We start from the raw sequence: 21093 nt of genomic DNA on the forward strand, positions 1-21093 counted from the left end.
GATCGGGGCCGTGTCCCCAGATTGAGCGGGCACTTAGCAGAATCCCAAAAAGGGGGGGGCGGGGCGGGGGGTGGGGGGGGGGGGGGGGGGGGATGGAGCTGCCAGAGCAGCCGTGTGACAAGAGCCGGGTTTTAGTTTGAGCCAGGGTTTTGAAGGAAGGAGTGAGGGTTGTTTTGTTTTCATGGAGAGTTGATTTTTAAATATTTAAATTTTTTTTGAAAGACCACAAAGTTTTTTCTTGAGCTATTTGAGAATAAGTTGCTGACTTGCTGCTTGGTGACGCCCAAATCCTCCAGTGCTGCCTCTTGAAAGCGGGGTTTGAGCCTCCATTAGCCGCACTGCGGTGTCCCGCTCAGACTAGCCTCTGGCGCCTCTCACCTGTTTGCTCAGAGGTGCAGGAAGGGGTCCTGGTCAGATCGCCTGTGCGGTCAGCCGTCCAGGCTGCTCCTGTCGGGAGCCATTCCTTGTCCTGTGCTCGCAGGGGTCAGTTCCAGACCTTGGTCCTGGGGGCCGTGGGGCGGCTCGTCTCATCCCCTGTGCTTTCAGTGCCTCTGCCAGGGGCCACGTGGCACCGTTCCTGGGTGTTGCACCAGCCCCCACACCTCTGCCTGTGGTTTGCACCTATTTCTGGGGGATGCTTCGAAAGGATGTGAAGATCCTGTTCCTCCTCAGACTTTCATCGCCTTCCTGTGTTTGATGATAATGGCAGGGATGCATGGCTTCCTGCCGCTTTCAGTGACTAAACCCCGCATCTGGTTGGCCTGCTGGTGGGTCCCTGCATCCTGCCGTGATTCTTGGGTCCTGCCACCTCGGGATGGTCCAGGTGCGTCTGGTGCAGCATCTGCCCCAGCAGCCTGGACCCTGCCCCTGGGGAAGAGAGTGCTTTTGCAGATGGAACCCCCTGGCTGGGCGTGAGCTGGGACCTGAGTAGAGGGGAGGAGGCTGGTTGGTCCCCGAGCCCCGCTGGGTCTGGTTCTCAGATGGTACAGGTCCGCTGCTGGGCTCAGGGGCTGGTGGGCTTCTTAGGAAGCAGCATGGCGAGACTGTCTCTGATGGAGCTAACGTGTGTGGAGGCCAGCTACGGGGTGGGCAGGGAACAGATGGACGTGGTCCCCTAGCCACATGGATTTCGTTCGGTTGACATAGCTGACGCTGAGCACTCAGTACGTGCCCCACAGTTTTAAGTCTTTTACATGAAATTAGTTAATCTGCATGCTGGCCCATGCGGAGTGTACTGAGAATCCCCCCATTTTATAGGTACGGAGACAGGCACAGAGAGGCTGGGTTGTTGGGCGGGAACCCACTCAGCAGTAAGAGGCAGGCTGGGCCCTCCGATGGGTAGGCTCTCACCACAGGCCAGGCCGTGGCCCCCGCTCCCCCCGTCTTCTCCCATGGGGGCCCCAGCCTGTGGGAGCATCTGAGCCTCCCAGCCAACCTGTCAGCCGTGGGGCCTGGGGCTGACCACCGGATGTTAGGCCTGCTGCCCCTACCTGGCCCCTACACCTGGGGCAGAAGCTGTGCAGCAGGAGCCCAAGCCTGCGAGCGGGATGAGGAGCTGTCGGCCCAGGCGGTGGGGGTGCCCACTGGGGCAGGCAGCGTGAGGGGCTGCAGTGTGACAGAGGCCGGCGGGGTGCTCGGCTTCCGGTGCAGGGGTGGGGCCTCCCTTTCTGCTCACAGCTGTTTGGTCCTCTTGCTGACACTGTGGCCGTGGCCACCACATGGCCACCACGTGAGGCATGATGTTGCCGTGGTGCTGTGGGAGGCCCTCTTGGAACCTGGGGAGTAGCCGGGCGTCACCAGGGGCTGCCTGCCACGTGGAGTCTGGGGCTCCCGTCCCGCAGGACAGAGCTAGGAGGCCTAATCCTGAGACAGCCCGAGCTCATCCGACAGCTTGGTCCTGGCTGTGCCCACGTCACTTGGCACTGTGTGCGTCGTGGACCCTGAGCCCCTCCATCTTCTGGGACCTGGGGGCAGGGCTGGCAGAGGCCAGGAGCTGCCGCCCGGCACTGGCAGCTTCTGCGGGGCTGGAACAGCCGTGGTGCCCAGTGCTCTCCGTGCTTCTCGGGGCACGTGGAGAGCCCGTGGCTGTGTGGTGAACCACAGGGTTCACCCTGCTTTTTCCAGCAGCTTCTGGTTGTCATTGTGGCCCCAGGGGGAGGGAACACAGCCGGCCCTCCGCCCTCTACCTGCAGGGCCCTGGCCTGGACCGGGGGCCGCATTCTCTGGCAGCTTCTTTCCAGCAGGAAGGACTTGGCCTGAACTAGCGGGAATGGGCCACACGGGGGTGCTCGCGGGCTTCGAGGGCTGGGAGTTGGGTGTAACTTGCAGGAGCAGAAACCGCCCCAGGTTACGTAACTGTTGCATCCTTAATGGGGTCTGCAGTGTAGCCCTGATAAGGACGGTCCAGCTGGGAAGTGACCTGTGAGGTTCAGGGTCTCCCCCTCGGGGAGGGCCAGGGTCTCCGTTGCTCTTGTTCCTGGGGTGGAACATGGACTGGTCCTTTTTAGCGGCCACCTGTCGCCGCTGATCTAGGGGTCAGGCTGCCTTGCTGGGGGGCTGCCATTCCCCCCGCAGCGGCTGGGGCAGAGCTGGGGCTGGACTCGGCCTCGCTCCCTGCCCGGCCAGGCCCTCCGCGGCCCCACGAGGCCCAAGGGTTGTGTGGAGAGGTGTGCAGGCCCCCCGGGGGGCACCTGGCATATTCCGCAGCTCCCCACACAGAGATGCCAAGTGAAACCAAGTGAGCAGAACCCTGTGACAGCAACAACAGGGCCTTCGACCTGTGGCGGCCGCTGTTTCCCCCTGCCCTGGGGGCGGGGCTCGGGGGGGTCCTGCCATCTCCCCCTGCCCAGGCGGGGGGTTGGAGGGGGGGTCCTGCTGCCCATGTGGGGGCTCGTGGCGGCGGGGGGGTCCTGCCATCTTCCCCTGCCCAGGTGGGGGCTCGTAGGGGGTGTCCTGCTGCCTCTCTCTGCCCAGGCCGGGGCTTGGGGGGGGTCCTCCTGTCTCCCCCTGCCCGCGGGGGGCGGTTCGTAGGGGGGATCCTGCCGCCTTCCCCAGGTTGGTCAGTGGGAACTCTCCATGGCAGATGCCAACAAACACCTTTTCTCTTTGAAATGTGACCGCATGATCTGAGAGTATGAAGAAGTTAGAACATGGAGATTGGTGGGGGCTGTCTTTTTTTTTTAAAGATTTATTTATTTGAGAGAGAGAACGTGCGGGTGCAAGGGGGGGTAGAGAGAATCTCCAGCAGACTCCCTGCTGAGTGTGGAGCCCCATACACGGGGCTTGATCCCACCACCCTGAGATCACGACCTGAGCTGACTGACTGCGCCCCCCCAGGCACCCTGGGGCTGTTTTTAAAAAAGAACTGTATGGACATACAGTTTATCTACAACAAAATGTGCCATTTTAGGTGGGCCTGCTCTTTGAGGGTGGTGAGTGGGGGGTGCAGGGGGGGTGCCTGCTCCTCATGTGTGACCTGGTCCCCTCTTGGGGAGTGGAGACCTGGGAAGCGCCAAGCCAGGAGCACGGCTTGAAGATTCCCTGCGGTATATTTGGGGTATCTGCGTGAGAGTCCTGGCGTTCCCTCGTTAAGAAAAGCATCAGGGCGGCTCCTCTTTCTCATCTGCCAGTGAAGAGTTGGGATTCGAGGTTCTTGGGGTCCCATTCAGTGTGAGGGACTGTAATTCCCACATGGCAGGCCGGAAGGCCCCAGGCAGGAAGACTTACAGCCTGGACAGTGGCCGTCTTCCCTGCAGAGGCTCAGGCACGGACCGCCGTCCTCATCCTTGTCTGGGACCCTCTGGACTCTGTGGTAAGGGGCATCCACCTGCGCTGTAGGGGCCCCCCGGATGGTGGGCCAGTCTGCTGCCCGGTAGCTGAGTGCCCGTGTGTGCGTCTGCTCGGAGAGGCAGGTGTGCGGGTGCGAACCCACTGTTCACCATGAGGCCTGGGTCGGCTGCGCTTGGTCTGTTCCCACAGTTGTCCTTCACGGGGCCTGCGGTGGCAGCGTGGGCACTGCCAGCCTGAAGCTCAGGGAGGCTCACATAGCTGGGGGGGTGGTGCTGTCCACCGGACTCCAAGCCGCAGCGTCTCATCCTTGGACCTGCGGAGGCAGCACTGCATGATGGTGTGGGTTCAAATCTTGTGCCTCGCTCCCAGCCGGTGGCTCTGTCTCAGTACCCGTCCGTATTTGGGTTGATGGGGTGGGTGCTGACATAAAGAGCTCTCTGAAGAGGGAGGCATCTACAGATGTGCCTCCTGGACACAGGGAGAGATGTGAGGGGCTCCAGCCGAGAGAGGTGGGGCAAAGGGGCTGCAGGTCACCAGATGCGGCCCCAGCCCCCGGTCAGCCAGTGGGATGACTGGGAGCCCTCGTGGGCACGAGGCCGCCCTGGGTCTCGGCACCCCAAGGGGCATCAGGCATAGTCAGCCCTGCGGCGTGGCCTCTTTGTCCTTTAGAACGAAGGAGGTCAGTGACGATCCCCTATGACACCGTGGTGTGTGTGGGGCCCCCTCCCTCCCTCGAGAAAGGGGGTGCCCCATCCGATGGGGCATGGAGGGGCATGGGGTGAACACTTGTAAGGGACTGGCCATGACCCCCGCAGCAGGGGCTCCTTCCCAGACCACCTGTTCATGCAGGGCTGGCTCGGAGGGACCCTGGCTGTCCCGTGGGGGCATGGCCATGTCTGTGGGTCTGCGGAGTCTATGGTGAGGAGAGGGCACGGGTGAACAGGACTTCCCTGTGAGGAAGGGGTTAGGAAGGCAGTAGAAAGGACTAGAGTTTGCTGTTTGGAAAACCTCACGGGTTCAAGAGTCAGCAGAAGGAAAAAGGAGCCTAGGGCTTTCCTTCTACCTTTTAGATCCTCAGCGGTGGGAGCGGCCACCTCACCGGGCAGGTTCCTTCGGTGACTCTGGGCCAGTTCTGGTTACCTCTGCCAGTGTGCTTCCGTCTCCGCGTGACCATCTGAGCTTCGGAGGGGGCTGTTCCTTCAGTCGGACGGAACTGGCCCTAATTCCAGAGCCCTCAGAAAATAGCTTCCGTGCCTTCTCACACCATGCTTGATGGATGGTAGTTAGAGTCAGTCCCTGCGAACCCTTCTCTAACCTGACCTCCTGCCTCAGAGAGATGGGCCTGGGGGACAGGGGGTCGCTGGGGTTAGGGTGGCTGGGGGACAGAGAAGGGATTGGGGGGCAGAGAGAGGGCTGGGGTCGGGGAAGGGAAGAGAAGAGCGGGGAGAGAGGTCGTGGTGGCCTTTGGGGAGGGGCCGCCTGGTGAGGGTGGAGAGATGGCCTGGAGTGGCTGAAGCATGTGGTTTATGGGGGATGTGGGGTGGGGGTGATAGACAGTTAAGGAGAAGGGTTACCACTTAGTGTACAGACCTGTTTTGCGGGGGGGGGTGCCCTGGGGGTTTGTGAGGCAGTTCGTGTCCTCACGGCCCCTTCAGGCTCTGCTCCCCCGTCTCCCAGGCTGAGTGCCCGATTGGGGGTGCGGCTGCGTGTTCGCCTCTGACGCCAGCATTATGATGTTCTTGCTCCTCCTGACTCATAAACTCAAAGTCCCTGCTCTTTTCACGTGCGGCTGCTCAGCATCCTCTTAGAAGGACCAAATCTCTTATAGACCCTTTGGAGCATAAAAGTGCCATCTGATCAGAAATTGGGTCTTTCTTGCCCACTGGGGGACAGTCTCCTGGTGCAGATTCCCTGTGCACATTTCCCAGATGGAAAAATCGCTTCTTAGTCCAGGAGGCAGTGGACTGAGTATGAGGCCTTGGGGGGCTGGGGGCAACAGAAGGAGTTTTCAAATCCAGGGAAGCCACTGCCTTCTGACGAGTAGGGATTTCGGGATGTAAATGATGAGGAGGCTGAAGGGATTGCTCATAGCGGCCCGTTCTCCTCTGAGAGGCAGTTAAAGAGCAGGAAGAGCTGAAAGTGGCTGGGAGGGGTCTGGTCATTGCCCCCAGTGCTGGAAACATCTGTTCAGGACTAAATGCCTCGTTTTCTTTTTTTTTTAATTTTTTTTTATTGTTATGTTAATCACCATATATTACATCATTAGTTTTTGATGCAGTGTTCCATGATTCATTGTTTGTTCATAACACCCAGTTAAATGCCTCGTTTTCAAGTCTTTTTTTTTTTTTTAAAGATTTTATTTATTTATTTGACAGAGAGAGACACAGCGAGAGAGGGAACACAAGCAGGGGGAGTGGGAGAGGGAGAAGCAGGCTTCCCGCGGAGCAGGGAGCCCGATGCGGGGCTCGATCCCAGGACCCTGGGACCATGACCTGAGCCGAAGGCGGACGCTTAACGACTGAGCCACCCAAGTGCCCTCATTTTCAAGTCTTGTCTAGAAAACACGCCATGTCTGAGTTTGGTGGGCGGGTTGTGAAGATATTGAGGAGATGCAGGTTCGGTTGACACTGTAGCTAGTCTCGGGCATCTCTCTCCCACGTCCTCACCCTTCCGTCTCTGGAGCATCACCTCCTCACACCCCCAGCTGCACCTCTCCGGGGCACTGCCTGGCGGGGGGGGAGCAGGTGTCACCCAGGCGCTCCTGAGGAGTGGGGGTGCCCTCCCTGTGCCTGGGCATAGCGCCAGTGTTTCTGGGAGGGAAGCCAGACTCTCTGGTCTCCTAGTTTATTTTACAAATATTTAATGAAAAATTTTCTGACATAGGAATCTCTCAGAAGCATAGAAGAAGTTTGGTCCTATCTGACGCAGATCAGAAATCTGTACTTTTTATTAAGCATCTTCTGTGGCCTTTTTCTGACTAAACTGCAGTCTCGTTTCATGCCTTCTGTATTTATCCAGTATTAGCCTCAGCTGACATTCTTCCTTATATAATTCCCACTTTTCTTTCTCTACTGCTTAATTTAATGCAGCGTATCAGAAACAGATGATGGGTAGATGGGTTGCTGGATTTATTTTAAATTGCCCAGGAAAGAAATGACAGCACCTTATAGTTGAAGTTTAAGAGAAGCATTTTTAACTTCAGCATTAGAAAATAGACTTGTTAAAGTGGGTATTTATATCTGTATCTCTCTCTGTAAAACATCATATACATTGAAACTATTTTGTTGTCTTACATATTAATTATTAAAATTTGTTTTTTGAAGTGAAATTCACATACCATAAAATTTATCTTTGATATCTTTTTGAGATAAAATTTGCATCAAATTCACCATTTTAATCACCTTATATAGTTCAGTGGTTTTTAGTACATTCACAATATTGTATAATCATCACCACTATCCAATTACAAAACATTTATTTCTTGGGGCACCTTGCTGGCTTAGTCAGAAGAGCATGAGACTCTTGCGGTCGTGAGTTCAAGCCCCATGTTGGGTGTAGAGATTATTTACATTAAAAAATGTTTAATTACAAAACATTTCCATCCCCCCAAAAAGAAACCCCATACCTCCCAGTTTCTCCATTACCCCAACCCTGGGAAACGACTTGTCTATGTTCTGTGTCTGGATTTGCCTATTCTGGACGTTTCCATAAGTGAGTAATCAGTATGTGGCTTCTTCCACTCAGCATAGTGTTTTCCAGATTTATCTGTGCCGTAGTGCCTTATTCCTTTTCAAGGCCACATGATCCTCCATGATATGAATATACCACGTTTTGCTTACCCTTTCATCCATCGATGGACATTTCGAATGTTTCACCTTCATGAATAATATAGCTGTGAATATTCGTGTACAAGTTTTTATATGACATATGTTTTCAGTTCTGTAGGGACATATGTGGGAGTGGGATCGCTGGCCGTATAGTAACTCCACATAAACATTGAGGCACTCCAGACTGTTTTCCAAAGTGCACCATTCTGCATCCCTACCAGCTGCACATCCAGTTTCTAATTTCTCCACATCCTCACCCAAACTTTTTATTGTCTTTTTGCTCACCATCATAGTAGCTGCAAAGTGGGATCTCAGTGTGGTTGTGATTTGCATTTCCCTAATGACTGGTGATGTTGAGCATCTTTTCACATGCTTCTTGGTCATTTGTGTGTCTTTGGAAAAGTGTCTGTTCAGGTCCCTTGCCTATTTTTAATTGGGTTCTCATTTTATTGTAAATCATATATATTCAAAGGGAATATTGCTTCTTCAACTGTCCCAAGAATTCTAAATGATGCTTGTTTTGTGGATTATTAGAAGTTAGTGTTTAGTTTCTCTTGGCACTGCTGTGCTAGGAGAGGGACCTGGACGTGTGTCTTTTTCCCTGCAGCGGCCTCAGGATAACTGCCTCGGGACTGGCTTGGTGTGGGGAGGAGTCAGGTGGTGGAGACCAACCAGGTCCTTGGGACCCCTAACGGGCTACTCTCTGGGGTCCCCTGATTCTGGCCTTCACACTGAGGAGGTGCTGAGGACATGTCCTGGGGAGGGGTGTTGCTTGCCTTCTGGAGTCCAGAAGGTAGAGACAGTGGAGGAGGGGACCTGGAGGGAGCCCCTCTGACCTCAGGTCCCTCATCAGGGAGCTGGGCCCAGGGACCTGTGAGCTCCAGAGCTCGGCACACTGGTGCATGCCCACTTCTTTGTGCTTTGCTGAGCTTCAGCCCAGGAGGGGTTAAGCTTGGCACTGTGGGGCTGTGTCCTGTGCCCGTGATCATGGCCCACGTGGGGCAGCTCCTTACCATTGTGCAGTTTGGGGGTTTGCGGGGCGTGAGGCTGTGATGAGAAACTGGTCCTGGCCTTGGGCTGGGCAGGCTTGTCCTGCAGGTGGCGGGGAGGTCAGGTCGGAGTGTGCGCGTTGTGCAAGGAATGCTGGGTGTCGAGGCAGACTGCACGGGTTCGCAGGGTGCTCTCCTCATCACCGCTTCCCTGTGTGCAATTTTTAGGGTTCTTTCAGGCTTGATCTGTTTGTTTTGTTAATGACATTCAAAAGAACATTTGTCATATATTCTTGGGTAAAATTACTGTCCTTGGGTTGCTTCTGTCATGGACGGAAGTTAGATCCTTTCTTCCCTTTAGGTGGTGACCTCCCCCAGGCAAAGTAAAGCAATCCTGTTGAGGGGAACATTAGTCTGGGAAGGTTGGACTCAGAGGAGCTGAGGGTGGGCTGAACTCTCGGAAAACCTTCAGAGCTGCAGTTCTGTTTAGAATTGGGACTTTATGGAAACCCAGCCTTAATTTGCTAACAGGAGACTGCTAGGTCACTAATGTGTTGATGTTTTCCTGGTTAAAAACATCCATTCTTGGGAGAATCCAGGATGAATCCATAGTATTTGGTGTTTTGCACTGATGTACAGCCAATGTGCTGTTTGCAGGGACTTGTCACTGGTGAGGATTGTCCCATAGGGTCCCTCTGTCCATGCGCCCCTGTGGACCTCGGGAGTGAACGCTTCTCTGCTTCTCCATGTGGGACAGTCACTTCCTGCACCGGGAAAGGACATGGGCAGTTACAAGCGGAGGCCTCCCCTCCAGAATTTCTTGTCGGGAAAGAATAGGAAGAAGGGTGCTAGGCAGGCATAGGGAGTTTGGTGATGGACGTGGTGTCGGTGGTGGTGTCCTCGGGGTCAGGGGCCAAACGTGGCTTCTGCTCAGATGTCCCTGTTGGTGTGGTCTGTGGACACACTTTTCACAGTGTTGTGCCCCCCTCCGGACTCTGCAGAGGTCTGTGTCGCTTGGAGGACCTCCTGCCTTATCAAAGGGGTCATGAGTTTGGCCATGGAGCTCCCCGCCATAACTCCAGAGACTCAGGAAACGGGACTAGCATCTCCCCACAGAAAAGATGGGGTCCCCAGTACGTAGGAGGACAAGGAACGTGTGAGCCGAGGGGGTCTGACGAGGGTTGTGTCCCACAGGAATGGGTGTCTGTCCTGTGGTCTGGGGAGTGTGGACTCCTGAGAGCCTGGGGTGGTGAGAGAGCAGCAAATGTGCCCTCAAGGTGGGAATGGGGCTCTGGGGCAGGACTGGAGCTGGGCAGCTCCCAAGGCCTGACCAGGAGAGCGCGGAAGCTTGTGTGATGGGGTGCGTGCGGGGTGTGTGGGGGTGATAGCCAGCCCAGACAGAGCACCCGCGGGCTCGCTGCGAGGGGAGGCATGTCCCTCCAGCCACCTGAGAGGGGTCAGGCCCTGGAACCTGGGTCTCAGCTGGGAGGGGGCTCTTGTCTGCTTTTGGGGAAGCTTCAGGTACAACTGCCGTCCTGTGTAGTCGACCCCAGACACAGCTCGGGAACCTGTGGTCTGGTGGTGTGGACAGTGCCCAAGGTGGCTCCCGAGCACTGGGGGGCCCTTCTCCCCACTGTGTGGCTCCGTCACTCCCTGGTCCCTTCGGACTGCAGAGTGTTGTTGAGACAGAATCATCACGCCGCGAGCACGTGTTAAAGTGTACGGTTTGGATAAGTTTTGACGTGTGCACCGTGAAACCTCCCCCTGTGAAACCTGAGACCCCGAACATGCCTGTCACCTCCACGGGTTCCCTCTGCCACCCCAACCTGCCTCCCCACCAGCAGGCACCCACTAATCTGCTTTCCATCCGCACGTCCATTTGCATTTACTAGACTTTTGGTGCAAACGGAATCGTACAGTGTGTCCTCTGTTTCATCTGCTTCTTCCACGCAGCAGAATCGTTTTGACATGTGTCCGAGTTGTAGCATGAATCAACGGTCCATTCCGTGTTGGTGTCTGGTGGTATTGCATCACACAGCTGTGCCACGGTTTTTGCTTGTTTGCTGGTGGATGGACATTTGGGTCGTTTCCAGTTCGGGGCTGGTACAGATAAAGCTGCTCTGAACGTTTGTGTACAGGTTTTCATATGAACGTATGCTTTCTTTTCCCGAGTGTATACGTAGGAGTGGACTGCCTGGATCCGATGGTAAGTGTGTTCGACCTCCTCGAACGTCTGCTGTCTCGCCGAGTGCCGTTGCACAGCACATCCCTGGCAGCGTGCGGGTTCCTGGTTCCTCACCCATCTCCACGCCGTGTCTGACCTTTCTCTGTTTGTAGTCGTTTGAGGATGTGGTGTTCATCTCACTGGTGATGATGGTGAGCACCTTCTCCTGTGCCCATCTGTCCTCTCTGTGCAGTGTCCAAATCTGCCAGTTTGAACATTTTCTTACTGAGTTTCGAGGGTTTGTTTTTTAACATTTTGGATATGGGTTGTATATCAGGTGTGTGACTGGCAATATTTTCTCCCTGTTTGTGGTTTGTCTTTTTATTCCCTTAAAATTATCTTGTGACAAGCAGAGTTTTTAATTTTTATGAAGTCCACTTTATCGATTTGTTCTTTTATGTGTTATGCTTTTGATGTCATATCAGAAATCTTTGTGTAACTGTAGTTTTATGTTTTACATTTAGAGCTGTGATCCATTTTGAGTTACTTTTTGTTGATGATGTGAGGTATGGATACAACTTTGTTTTTGCATGTGGTTGTCCCAAGACTGTCTTTTCTCCACTAAATTGCCTTTGTGCGCTTATCAAAGGTCAGTGTCTTGCGGGGGTGCGGGACGGGCTCTGTTCTGTTGCCCTGATTTCCCCATCCCTGGGCTAGCCCCACACCGTCATGACTGTAGCTTGGTAATAAGTCTTGGAAGCAGGTTGTGTCAGTCTTCCGACTTTGTTCTAGATTCTGTGCATTTCTGTATGAATTTTAGAATCAGTCTGTCAGTTTCTACAAAAAACGTGCTAGGATTTTGATTGGAATTATCTTGAATCTTAGATTGATTTGGGGAAAATCGATATCTTCATAATTACGCAGAAAGTGTTCACACAGCATCCTTGTAACTGTGGTGCTCAGAAAGCCCCACTTGCAAAGTTGGCCCCGGGTTGGCATCTGGGATTTTTAGGAGACTTGCCTCCTTCCCGTAACTGGGAATGTGGCTCTCTGTACCTAGACCGTGGGTATGACGTGGTAGGTGCTGGACACCTGCTTCCTTTCTGGAAGTCTGGAAGTTTGATATGTGCCAGGCAGAGTGTCTGCATGACCTGGTCCCAATAAAAACTCTGGGCTTTGAGTCTCTAATGAGCTTCCTTGGTTGAGAATGTGTCACATGTTGTCAGTAATTTGTTGCTGGAGGAATTAAGCCCTTCTAGAAAAATCATCGGACCCGAGGATGGTCTGGGAACTCCTACACAAAACGTCGAGATTTCAGGCACATGAGCACCATGTGTGTCTTCCTCAGTTTCCCTGTGTGCTGGTCTTGCGCGTTGTCAGATTTATCCCTAAGTGTTTCCTACTCTGTGATGGTATCCTAGATGGTGTTGCCTTTTAAATTTCACTTTCTGATTGGTCATCGCTAGTATGTAGAAATGCAACTGATTGTTGTATATTGATCTTACAGTCTGCGATCTTGCTGAACTGACGGGTTTTAGTGGATTCCTTCAGTATTTTATAAATATGATCATGATCCGTGTCACCTGCAGACAGAGAGAGCTCTCCTTCTTCCTTCCCAGACAGGATGTCTTTCATTCTTTTCTCTTGCTTAGTTGCCATGATGAATGTCTGGTGTGGTGTTGAGCAGAAGGTGGCAAGCACACTTGCCCTGTTCCTGATCCCAGGGAAGAGCATTGAGTGCATCACCATGAGCATGGTGTTAGCCGCAGGGTTTTTGTTACCTTTTTTCCACAGGTTGGGGAAGTTCCCTTTTATTCTTCAGCTGTTAATCAGGACTGCATGTTGAATTTTGTCAAATGCTTTTTCTTCATCTATTGAGATGACCATATGTTTTTCTTTTTTAGTTTGATATAGTGCATTACATTGATCGATTTATGGACGTTAACACAGCCTCGAGCTCCTGGGATAAACCCTACTTGGTTATGATGTACTAACCTGTTTATTTGTTGTGGGATTTTATTTGCTGCAGCATGTTTGGAGTTTTTACATCTACGTTCATGCATGCTGTTGGTCTGTAGTTTGCTTGTAATGCCTTTATTTGGTTTTGGTGTCAGAGTAATGCTGGCTTCATGGAATGAGTTGGGAGTTACTCAATACTTTTCAATTTACTAGATGAGTTTGGGGGGAATTGTTATTTCTTCCCCGAATATTTGTTAGGGTTCCCCAGTGAAGCCGTCTGTTCCTGGAGTTATCTTTGTGGGAAGTTTTTAATTCACATTCAACTTTTTTTTTTTTTTAAGATTTTATTTATTAGAGAGAGACACAGCGAGAGAGGGAACACAAGCAGGGGGAGTGGGAGAGGGAGAAGCAGGCCTCCCGTGGAGCAGGGAGCCAGATGCGGGGCTCAATCCCAGGACCCTGGGACCATGACCTGAGCCGAAGGCAGACGCTTAACAACTGAGCCACGCAGGCGCCCCACATTCAACTTCTTGATGGATATATGCTTATTTGTTTTATCTATTTCATCTTGAGTCATTTACAGCTTCTTGTTTTTCCTAATCATTCTGGCTAGAGATGGTTGATCTAGCTTTGGTTTCATTGATTTTCTCTTTTTTTCTGTTTTCTGTATATTGGTTTCTGTTATCCTTCTTAATTCTTTTATCTATTTACTTTGGGTTTAAAAATTGATTGATTTTTTTTTTTTTTTTTTTTAGAAAGAGCGTGAGTGGGAGGGGCAGAGGGAGAGAGAATCTCGAGCAGAGTCCCCGCTGAGTGCAGAGCCTGACACGGGGCTCGATCCCAGGACCCTGATATCACGACCCAAGCCGAAACCAAGAGTCGGATGCTTCCCTGCCTGAGCCGCCCCGGTGCCCCTTTACTTTGCATTTAACTTGTTTCTTCCCTCACCCCTGGCACGCTTGCTTCTGGCGCAGACATCGCAGGTTAAGCAGGCGGCCGCGAGTCTTTCCACAGTGGTGCATTTGGCTTGTATGTTGCTTTTTCGTTTCATTCAGTTCAAAATACTTTCTAATTTCTCTTCGCTAATTTTAATTTTTCTTTTTCTGTGTCCATTTATGGGCATTTGCTGTGGGGTTTACAGTGGTCATCTTTCCCTTCGTCTGCCCTCCGGGGACGCCCGGCCACCTGTGTGTGCCAAGAGTGGGTCTGCTCGCCTCTCCTGTCTCTGTGATTGATCGATCGTTTGGCACATGCAGCTTTGCATATGCTGAACCCCTACTGTTTTGTTCTTATTTTTGTCTGACAGTCACTTATTAAAGAGATTTAAATTATAAGAAAAAAATCGTATACATTTTCCCACTTAGTTACCATATCTTAGCCAAAGATGTTAGATCTGTATTTCCATATGGTGCCTGAAGGACTTCCTTTAACATTTCTGGCAGCACGAGTCTCTGGTGATGGATTTTTTAAGCTTTGAAATGTAAAAAAAGTTTTTGTCATCCACCTTCATGTTGGAAGATATTTTCATGAGGTGTAAATTCTAAGCTGACGGGTTTTCTTCCGGTCCGTTCAAGATATTGCTGCCTGGGCTGTGCTTGGTGAGCGGCCTGACGTCACTGCTCTTTGTTCCTCTGCACGTAATGTCTTTTTTTCTTGCTGCCTTTCTCATTTTCTTTTTATTACTAGTTTTGAGAAGTGTGATTATGATGTGCCTTGATGTGGTTTTCTTCATGTTTCTTGTGCTTGGGGTCCATTGTGCTTCTTATATTTATGACTTAAAGTTTTGTAAAATTTCGGAAAATTTTGGCCCTTCTTTCCTTCAGCAATCTTGGTCCTTTTTTCTGCCCTCCCCCACCCGAAAATTCAGGGACTCCAGACCACACAAATACGCCCTTCGAAGTTGTCCCACAGCTTACTAATGCTCTCTGTTCATTACAACATTACCTTAGTTCTGTCGTATCTTGCAGCTTCTCTTCCTTTGTCTTCAGGTTTCCTAGTCTTTTCTTCTTTGTCTAATCTTATGTTAATCCCATCCATATATTTTTCATCTCAGGTGTTGTAATTTTTATCCCCAGATGGTTTTTTTTGGGGGGGGGGTAGGTCTTTTTTTTTTTTTTTTTTTTTTAAGATCTTATTTACTTATTTGACAGAGACACAGCGAGAGAGGGAACACAGGCAGGGGGAGCGGGAGAGGGAGAAGCAGGCTTCCCATGGAGCAGGGAGCCCGATGCGGGGCTCGATCCCAGGACCCCGGGATCACGACCTGAGCCCAAGGCAGACGCTTAACAACTGGGCCATCCAGGTGCCCCTGGGCAGGGGGTAGGTCTTAAATAATATATATGATATATAATTTTCTGTGTCTCTACTTAACCTTTTGAACAAATGGAATATAATTATAATAACTGTTTTGATACCCTTGTCAGTTAATTTCAACATTGATATCAGCTGTGAGGTTTTTTTTTCAGTTGGCCAATTTGTCTCTTCATTATAGGTCACATTTTCCTTTTCTTCGCATGCCTGGTCATTTGTGATCGGATGTCAGACATTATGTGCTTTACCTTGCTGGCTGCTGGATATTTTTAAGTTTCTATAAATATTCGTGAGCTTTGTTCTGGGGATGCAGTTGAGTAACTTGGAAACACTTTGATCTTTGTAAATCTTGCTTTTCAGATTAGTTAGGTGGGACCAGAGCATTGCTCAGTCTGGACTAGTTACTCCTCACACTGAAAGCAAGGTCATGGTGAATGTTCTACCCAAAGCCCTGTCAATTTTGAGGTTTCGGGCTTTGGCTGATAGGGAGGCACTAGCCTTGGCCCTTTGTGGACGCTGGGCACTGTGAATAGTTACCCTCTTGGTTGGTTCTTTCCCTGGTCTTGTGATCAGTGCTCAGCTGAGTGCTTGAGGAGAGCCCTGTGCAGACCTGCAGCGTTCTCCTGCTTTGGTGGTGCTTTGTCCCATCAACTCCAGCTGCCTTGTTTCCCGGACGTTGTGTCGTCTCCCGCACTGCGGGTTTCTGTGGCCTTGGCCTGGGTTCCCTGGAAACTCGCTCCAGGCCTAACCTGGGGCATTTGGGGCTCACGTCACCTGTTTCCTGTCTGCCAGAGGTCACTGTCCTTTACTGCCTCATGTCCAGTGTTTCGTAGATGTATATTTTGTCCATTTTTCAGTTGTTTGGGAGAGTAAATCTGGTCTCTGTGGCTCCATTTGGACTGGAAAAGGAGCGGCAGCTCAGTTTTCATTTTCCTGGCCTTTGTATGCCCCTCACCTCTCTTGGCTGCTTACCTGTAAATACCCCTCTCATTTGGGATCTTCTTCCCCTACAGTCTGGACTTTACCAGAGTGGAAGGATGCCTCACCTTTTCAGCAGCAGTGGTGATGGTGATGAGTTGTTCCTTTTGCTTCCTTCGCTCTGGATTAGAATTGCCACCTGGGGTGGCACGGGGACTCTGTTTTCTTTTTTGTAATTGGCTTATTTCACTCAGCATAATGCCCTCAAAGTTCATCGTGTTTTAGCATATTGCAGAATTTTCTTCCATTTTAAGGTTGAATAATACTGTCATATGTATAGACCACATTTTGCTTGTCTATTCACCTGTTGATGGACAGTGAATTGCTTCCGTGTTTCAGCTATTGTGAATACTGTTGCTGTGAACATGGTTGCACGGATGTCTGTTTGAGTCCCTGCTTCTTAGTTCTTTGGGCGCATGCCCAGAAGGAGAATCCTGGGTCACACAGTAGTTCTGTGTTTAATTTTGCGAGGACGCTCTCTGCTGTTTCCACGGTGGCCGCAGACATTCTGTGCTCCCACCAGCAGTGACAAGGGCCCAGGTTCTCCACGTCCTCGCCAACGCCGATTTCTGTTTAATAGCAGCCATCCTAATGGTTGTGAAGTTGTAGCTCATTGTGGTTTTGATTTGCACTTCCGTAATGATTAACAACATTGAGTATCTCTTCATGTGCTTATTGACCATGAACTGTCTGTTCAGCTCCTTTGCCCCCTTTAAACATGGGGTTTCTTTGTTTGTTTTTTGAGTTGTAAGCATTCTTTATATATTCTACATACAAGTTCTTTATTGGATATGTGATTCTCTCCCATTCCCTGGGTTGCCTTTCACTCTGTTGATGTGTCCTTTGAAACACAGAGGTTTTTTTAAAAATTTAATTTTTTCAGCTTTATTGAGATATTATTGACATATAACCATTTAAGACGTACAGTGTGATGATTTAATACACATATATTAAGAAATAAGTGCACAGTAAGATTAATTAACACTTCTACACCCTCATGTACTTTATTTTTTATTTTTTTCTAAGATTTTATTTATTTATTCGACAGAGAGAGATACAGCGAGAGAGGGAACACAAGCAGGGGGAGTGGGAGAGGGAGAAGCAGGCTTCCCGCGGAGCAGGGAGCCCGATGTGGGGCTCGATCCCAGGACCCTGGGATCATGACCTGAGCTGGAGGCAGATGCCCAACGACTGAGCCACCCAGGTGCCCCTTACCTTTTTTTTTTTTTTTTAACATTTAAGATCTACTCTCTTTACACCTTTCTTTTTTTTCCTTTCTTTTCTTTCTTTCTTTTTTTTTTTAAGTAAACTCTGTACCCAAAGTGGGGCCTGAACTCACAAGCCCAAGATCAAGAGTTGCATGCTCAATGAACTGAGCCAGCCAGGTGCCCCAGCCACTTTCAAGTGTATAATACAATATTGTTAATTATAGCTACCATTCTGTACATTAGATCCCAGAACTTGTTCATCATATGGCTGGAAGTTGGTGCCTGACATCTCCACCACCCCCAGTCCTGACAACCACCATTCTACTCTTGTTTCTGTAAGTTTGTCATTTTGGATTCCACATAGAAGTGAGAGCATACAGTACTTGTCCTTCTCTGACTGATTTTACTTAGCATAACGTCCTCAAGATCCATCTATATTGGCACAAAAGGCACGATTTCTGTCCCCATCCCCCCTTTTTAATGGCTGAATAATATTGTGTTATATATATAGCACGTTTTCTTTATCCATTCATCTCTTGATGGTCACTGAGGTTGTTTCCATGTCTTGGCTATTGTGAGTAATGCTGCAGTGAGCATGGGGTGCAGGTATCTCTTCAAGATAGTGATTTCATTTCCTTTGGCTATATTCCAGAAGTAGAATTGCTAGATCATGTGGTAGCTCTATTTTTAATTTTTTGAGGAACCTCCATGCTGTTTTCCATAATGGCTGCACCCGTTTGCATCCCCACCCACAGTGCTCAAGGTTCTCTTTCTCCACATCCTCGTCAATACTGCTGTTTCTTGTCCTCTTGAGTTTAGCCGTTCTGACAGGTGTGAGGTGATCTCTCATCGTAGTTTCAGTCTGCATTTCTCTGATGCTGAGTGATGTTGAGCATCTTCTCACATGTCTGTTGGCCGTTTGTACGTCTACTTTGGAAAAAGACCTAATCTAGTCCTGTGACCATTTTTTAATTGGATTGGCTTTTTATTTATTTATTTTTTTTTTGCCTTTGAGTTGTATGAGTTTCGTATATATTTTGGATATAAACCTGGAGTAAGAGGGACAGTCTGCAGATATTTTCTCCTGCTCGGTAAGTCTCCTTCTCATTTTGCTGGTTGTTTTTGCTCTGCAGATGCCTTTCAGTTTGATGTAATTCCACTCATTTATTTTTGCTTTGGTTGCTTTCACTTTTGGTGTCATATCTAAAAAATTGTTGCCAAGACCAATAATGTCAAAGAGCTTTTTTTCCCTAGGAACACAGAAATTTAAAATTTTGATGTCATCCAATTTATCTATTTTTTCTTTTGTTGCCTTGCTTTTGTTGTCACATCTAAGAAACCATTGACAAATCCAACATCCTGAAGGTTTTTCCCTCTATATGTTCTCCTAAGAGTTTTATCTCTCATGTTTAGGTCTTTGATCCATTTTGAATTGATTTTTGTATATGCTAAGGTAAGGGTCTAGCCTCAGTCTTTTCTCAAATTTTTGGTAAGGATTTTCTTTTAGTCATTTGTTAATTGACTTGCTCCTTGAGAACCTAAAATAGAAAGGCTTCCGACAGATTGACCTAGGGCCTTGTTTCCTAAGGCCCCCTGGACCCTGACCTGGTACCCTCAGCTCATCCTTGTCCTGGCCCAAGTTCTCAGCTCTGACCACGTTCTCTCCCCTCCTCAGGCAGAAGGGCAGGAACTTCAACCAGGTCTGAGATTCGTCCCCTTGCTGTATCCTTTCATGATTACATATTCTCTGTAAGGAACACCTCAGTGTTTGCCCCCAGCTCTGTGTGCTAGGCTCCCCTGCACACTCAGGCCACCCCCATGTGGCAGCTGGGGTTTGTCCATGGAGCACAGCTGGCTCATACCGTGCCCTGCTGTGGGAAGTGTTGTCATGCCTGCAGAATGCATTCATCCCTCCTCTGGCCCTCCTGCCTGCATTTCCCCTTTCTAGCTCAGACTTTGGGCTGTGTTCTCATATGGAGAGAGGGAGTGGAGCTAGAAGGGAGAGCCCAGGGTTGGGAGGACAGGCACATGTGTGCAGGTTGAATATTCCCCTTAGGGTACTTCCTGGCCCCTGGATGGCCAGCCCCCGCCACCCCACACCCTTGCCCATGCCTGCAGCCCTGGTGGGGTGCCCTGGCTCCAGACCCTGCCAGTCTAAGGGCCAGGCCTGTCTTGGGGCAAATCATGCCCCCTCATGTTCTCTCTGTATTTGTCCCCATTTTCCTGACCTTCCCTGAAGCCACTTCTGTCCCCAGGACCTCCCTTGTTTATCTGCCAAAGCCCAGGAACTTCATGTAGTTTGCTGATTTGTGAGTGCTTAGAGTTTCGTTTCCGTAGGACACATCTGTCGAGCAAACGATAACATTCCATCAACAAAGTGTGTAGTGATGATAAGTACATACCTTTATTGGGCCCTTATTATGGGCTGGGCACTTTATAGGGTTCATAAGATTAACTCGTGTAACTATTACAACAGCTGTAGGAGGCAGGTTATGTTATTCCTCTTTTACATCTGAAGAGATGGAGACATGTGGTTAACTAATGCAGTTGTGGAGGAAGGAGTGAGGATTCTACCCAGAAAAGAGATTTCAAGAGGCTCCAATACAATCCCTGCACTATGTTATAGTGGATTTAAGGATTTTAGCATCTCTACATTGAATCCATATCTGTATCAAGGTTCCCTCACAAGTGCCTTGGTCAAGAGCATATGGAGCCCCAAAGCCCATATCTATCTTCTGCATATTGACCTTGACCACCTCACTCAGTTCACCTTCTCTCCTCATGCTGACCTTGACCTCCTCACTCAGTTCACATTCTCTCTTCACATTGACCTTGACTTCCTCACTCAGTTTTCATCTCTGTTCATGCTGACCTTCACCTCAGTTCACATCCTCTCTCCTCACGCTGACCTTGACCTCCTCACTCAGTTCACATTCTCTCCTCACGCTGACCTTGACCTCCTCACTCAGTTCACATTCTCTCCTCACTCTGACCTTGACCTCCTCACTCAGTTTTCATCTCTCCTCGTGCTGACCTTGACCTCCTCACTCAGTTTTCATCTCTCCTCATGCTGACCTTCACCTCAGTTCACATCCTCTCTCCTCATGATGACCTTGACCTGTATGCCTAGTTTACATTTCTCTCTCCCTCTCGCCCTAGACTTTGACCCTCACCACTTCTGGCACTGGAGCAGCTTTGGGGACTACGTGCAGTGTGTCCTGGCCTTCACGGGCGTGGCGGGCTATGTCACATACCTGTCCATCGACTCAGCCCTGTTTGTGGAGACCCTGGGCTTCCTGGCTGTGCTGACTGAGGCCACGCTGGGTGTCCCCCAGCTCTACCGCAACTACTGCCACCAGTCCACTGAGGGCATGAGGTAGGCGGCACGTGTTGCTCTCACCGTACCTGTTGGTACCAGTGTGCCCACATGTTCAGTAAAAATCCAAATGTGTACAAACCTGGCTGCTGTATTTTCAGTTATATTTGCAAAACTGCCAGGGAAAGAGCACAGACGTCTTGATGCGTGAGCAGATGTGTTAGCTTGGAAGAGGTAAGGGGATGCTGAGACTGTCTTGTGAAGCAGATACATGGTACGGGGTCTTTAAGGATGAACCTGAAGCATCGTAGTGGGAGGAATGTGCTGAGCATAGGAGAGGGGCTAAGAAGAGAGAAGACTCTGCCCACAGAGTGTAGACATGTGCAGAGGTGGCCCTGGCGACCAGTGGTAGAGGCTGTGTCATGGGATTACCTCTTGGTGGTAGCTGTGTGTCACAGCAGAGCTAATGTGCTGTTGCCATCCATGTCTTCAAATGCCCTCCAAGTCACGGAAGGCCAGTATGGAACGGGTCTCAAAGGCCTTGGGTGGAGCC

At 50.3% G+C, this 21093-nt stretch overlaps 1 protein-coding gene across 6 annotated transcripts in view; it reads left to right on the forward strand.

Moving 5' to 3' along the window:
* SLC66A2 (solute carrier family 66 member 2) overlaps positions 1-21093 on the forward strand; it is a 55158-nt gene that overhangs the window by 23411 nt on the left and 10654 nt on the right. For 4 of the 6 annotated variants that reach the window (XM_025860251.2, XM_025860253.2, XM_025860252.2 and 1 more), the window contains one exon: positions 20384-20600. The exons of the other annotated variants lie outside the window; for them this stretch is intronic. In XM_025860251.2, the coding sequence (XP_025716036.1) occupies positions 20384-20600 (217 nt within the window). The remainder of the gene's footprint in view (positions 1-20383; positions 20601-21093) is intronic. 6 annotated transcript variants of the gene reach the window in all.

The sequence above is a fragment of the Callorhinus ursinus genome, unplaced genomic scaffold, assembly GCF_003265705.2.
Source record: "Callorhinus ursinus isolate GAN/ISIS: 27379988/994484 unplaced genomic scaffold, GSC_fseal_2.0 scaffold128, whole genome shotgun sequence".
Lineage (NCBI taxonomy): Eukaryota > Metazoa > Chordata > Mammalia > Carnivora > Otariidae > Callorhinus > Callorhinus ursinus.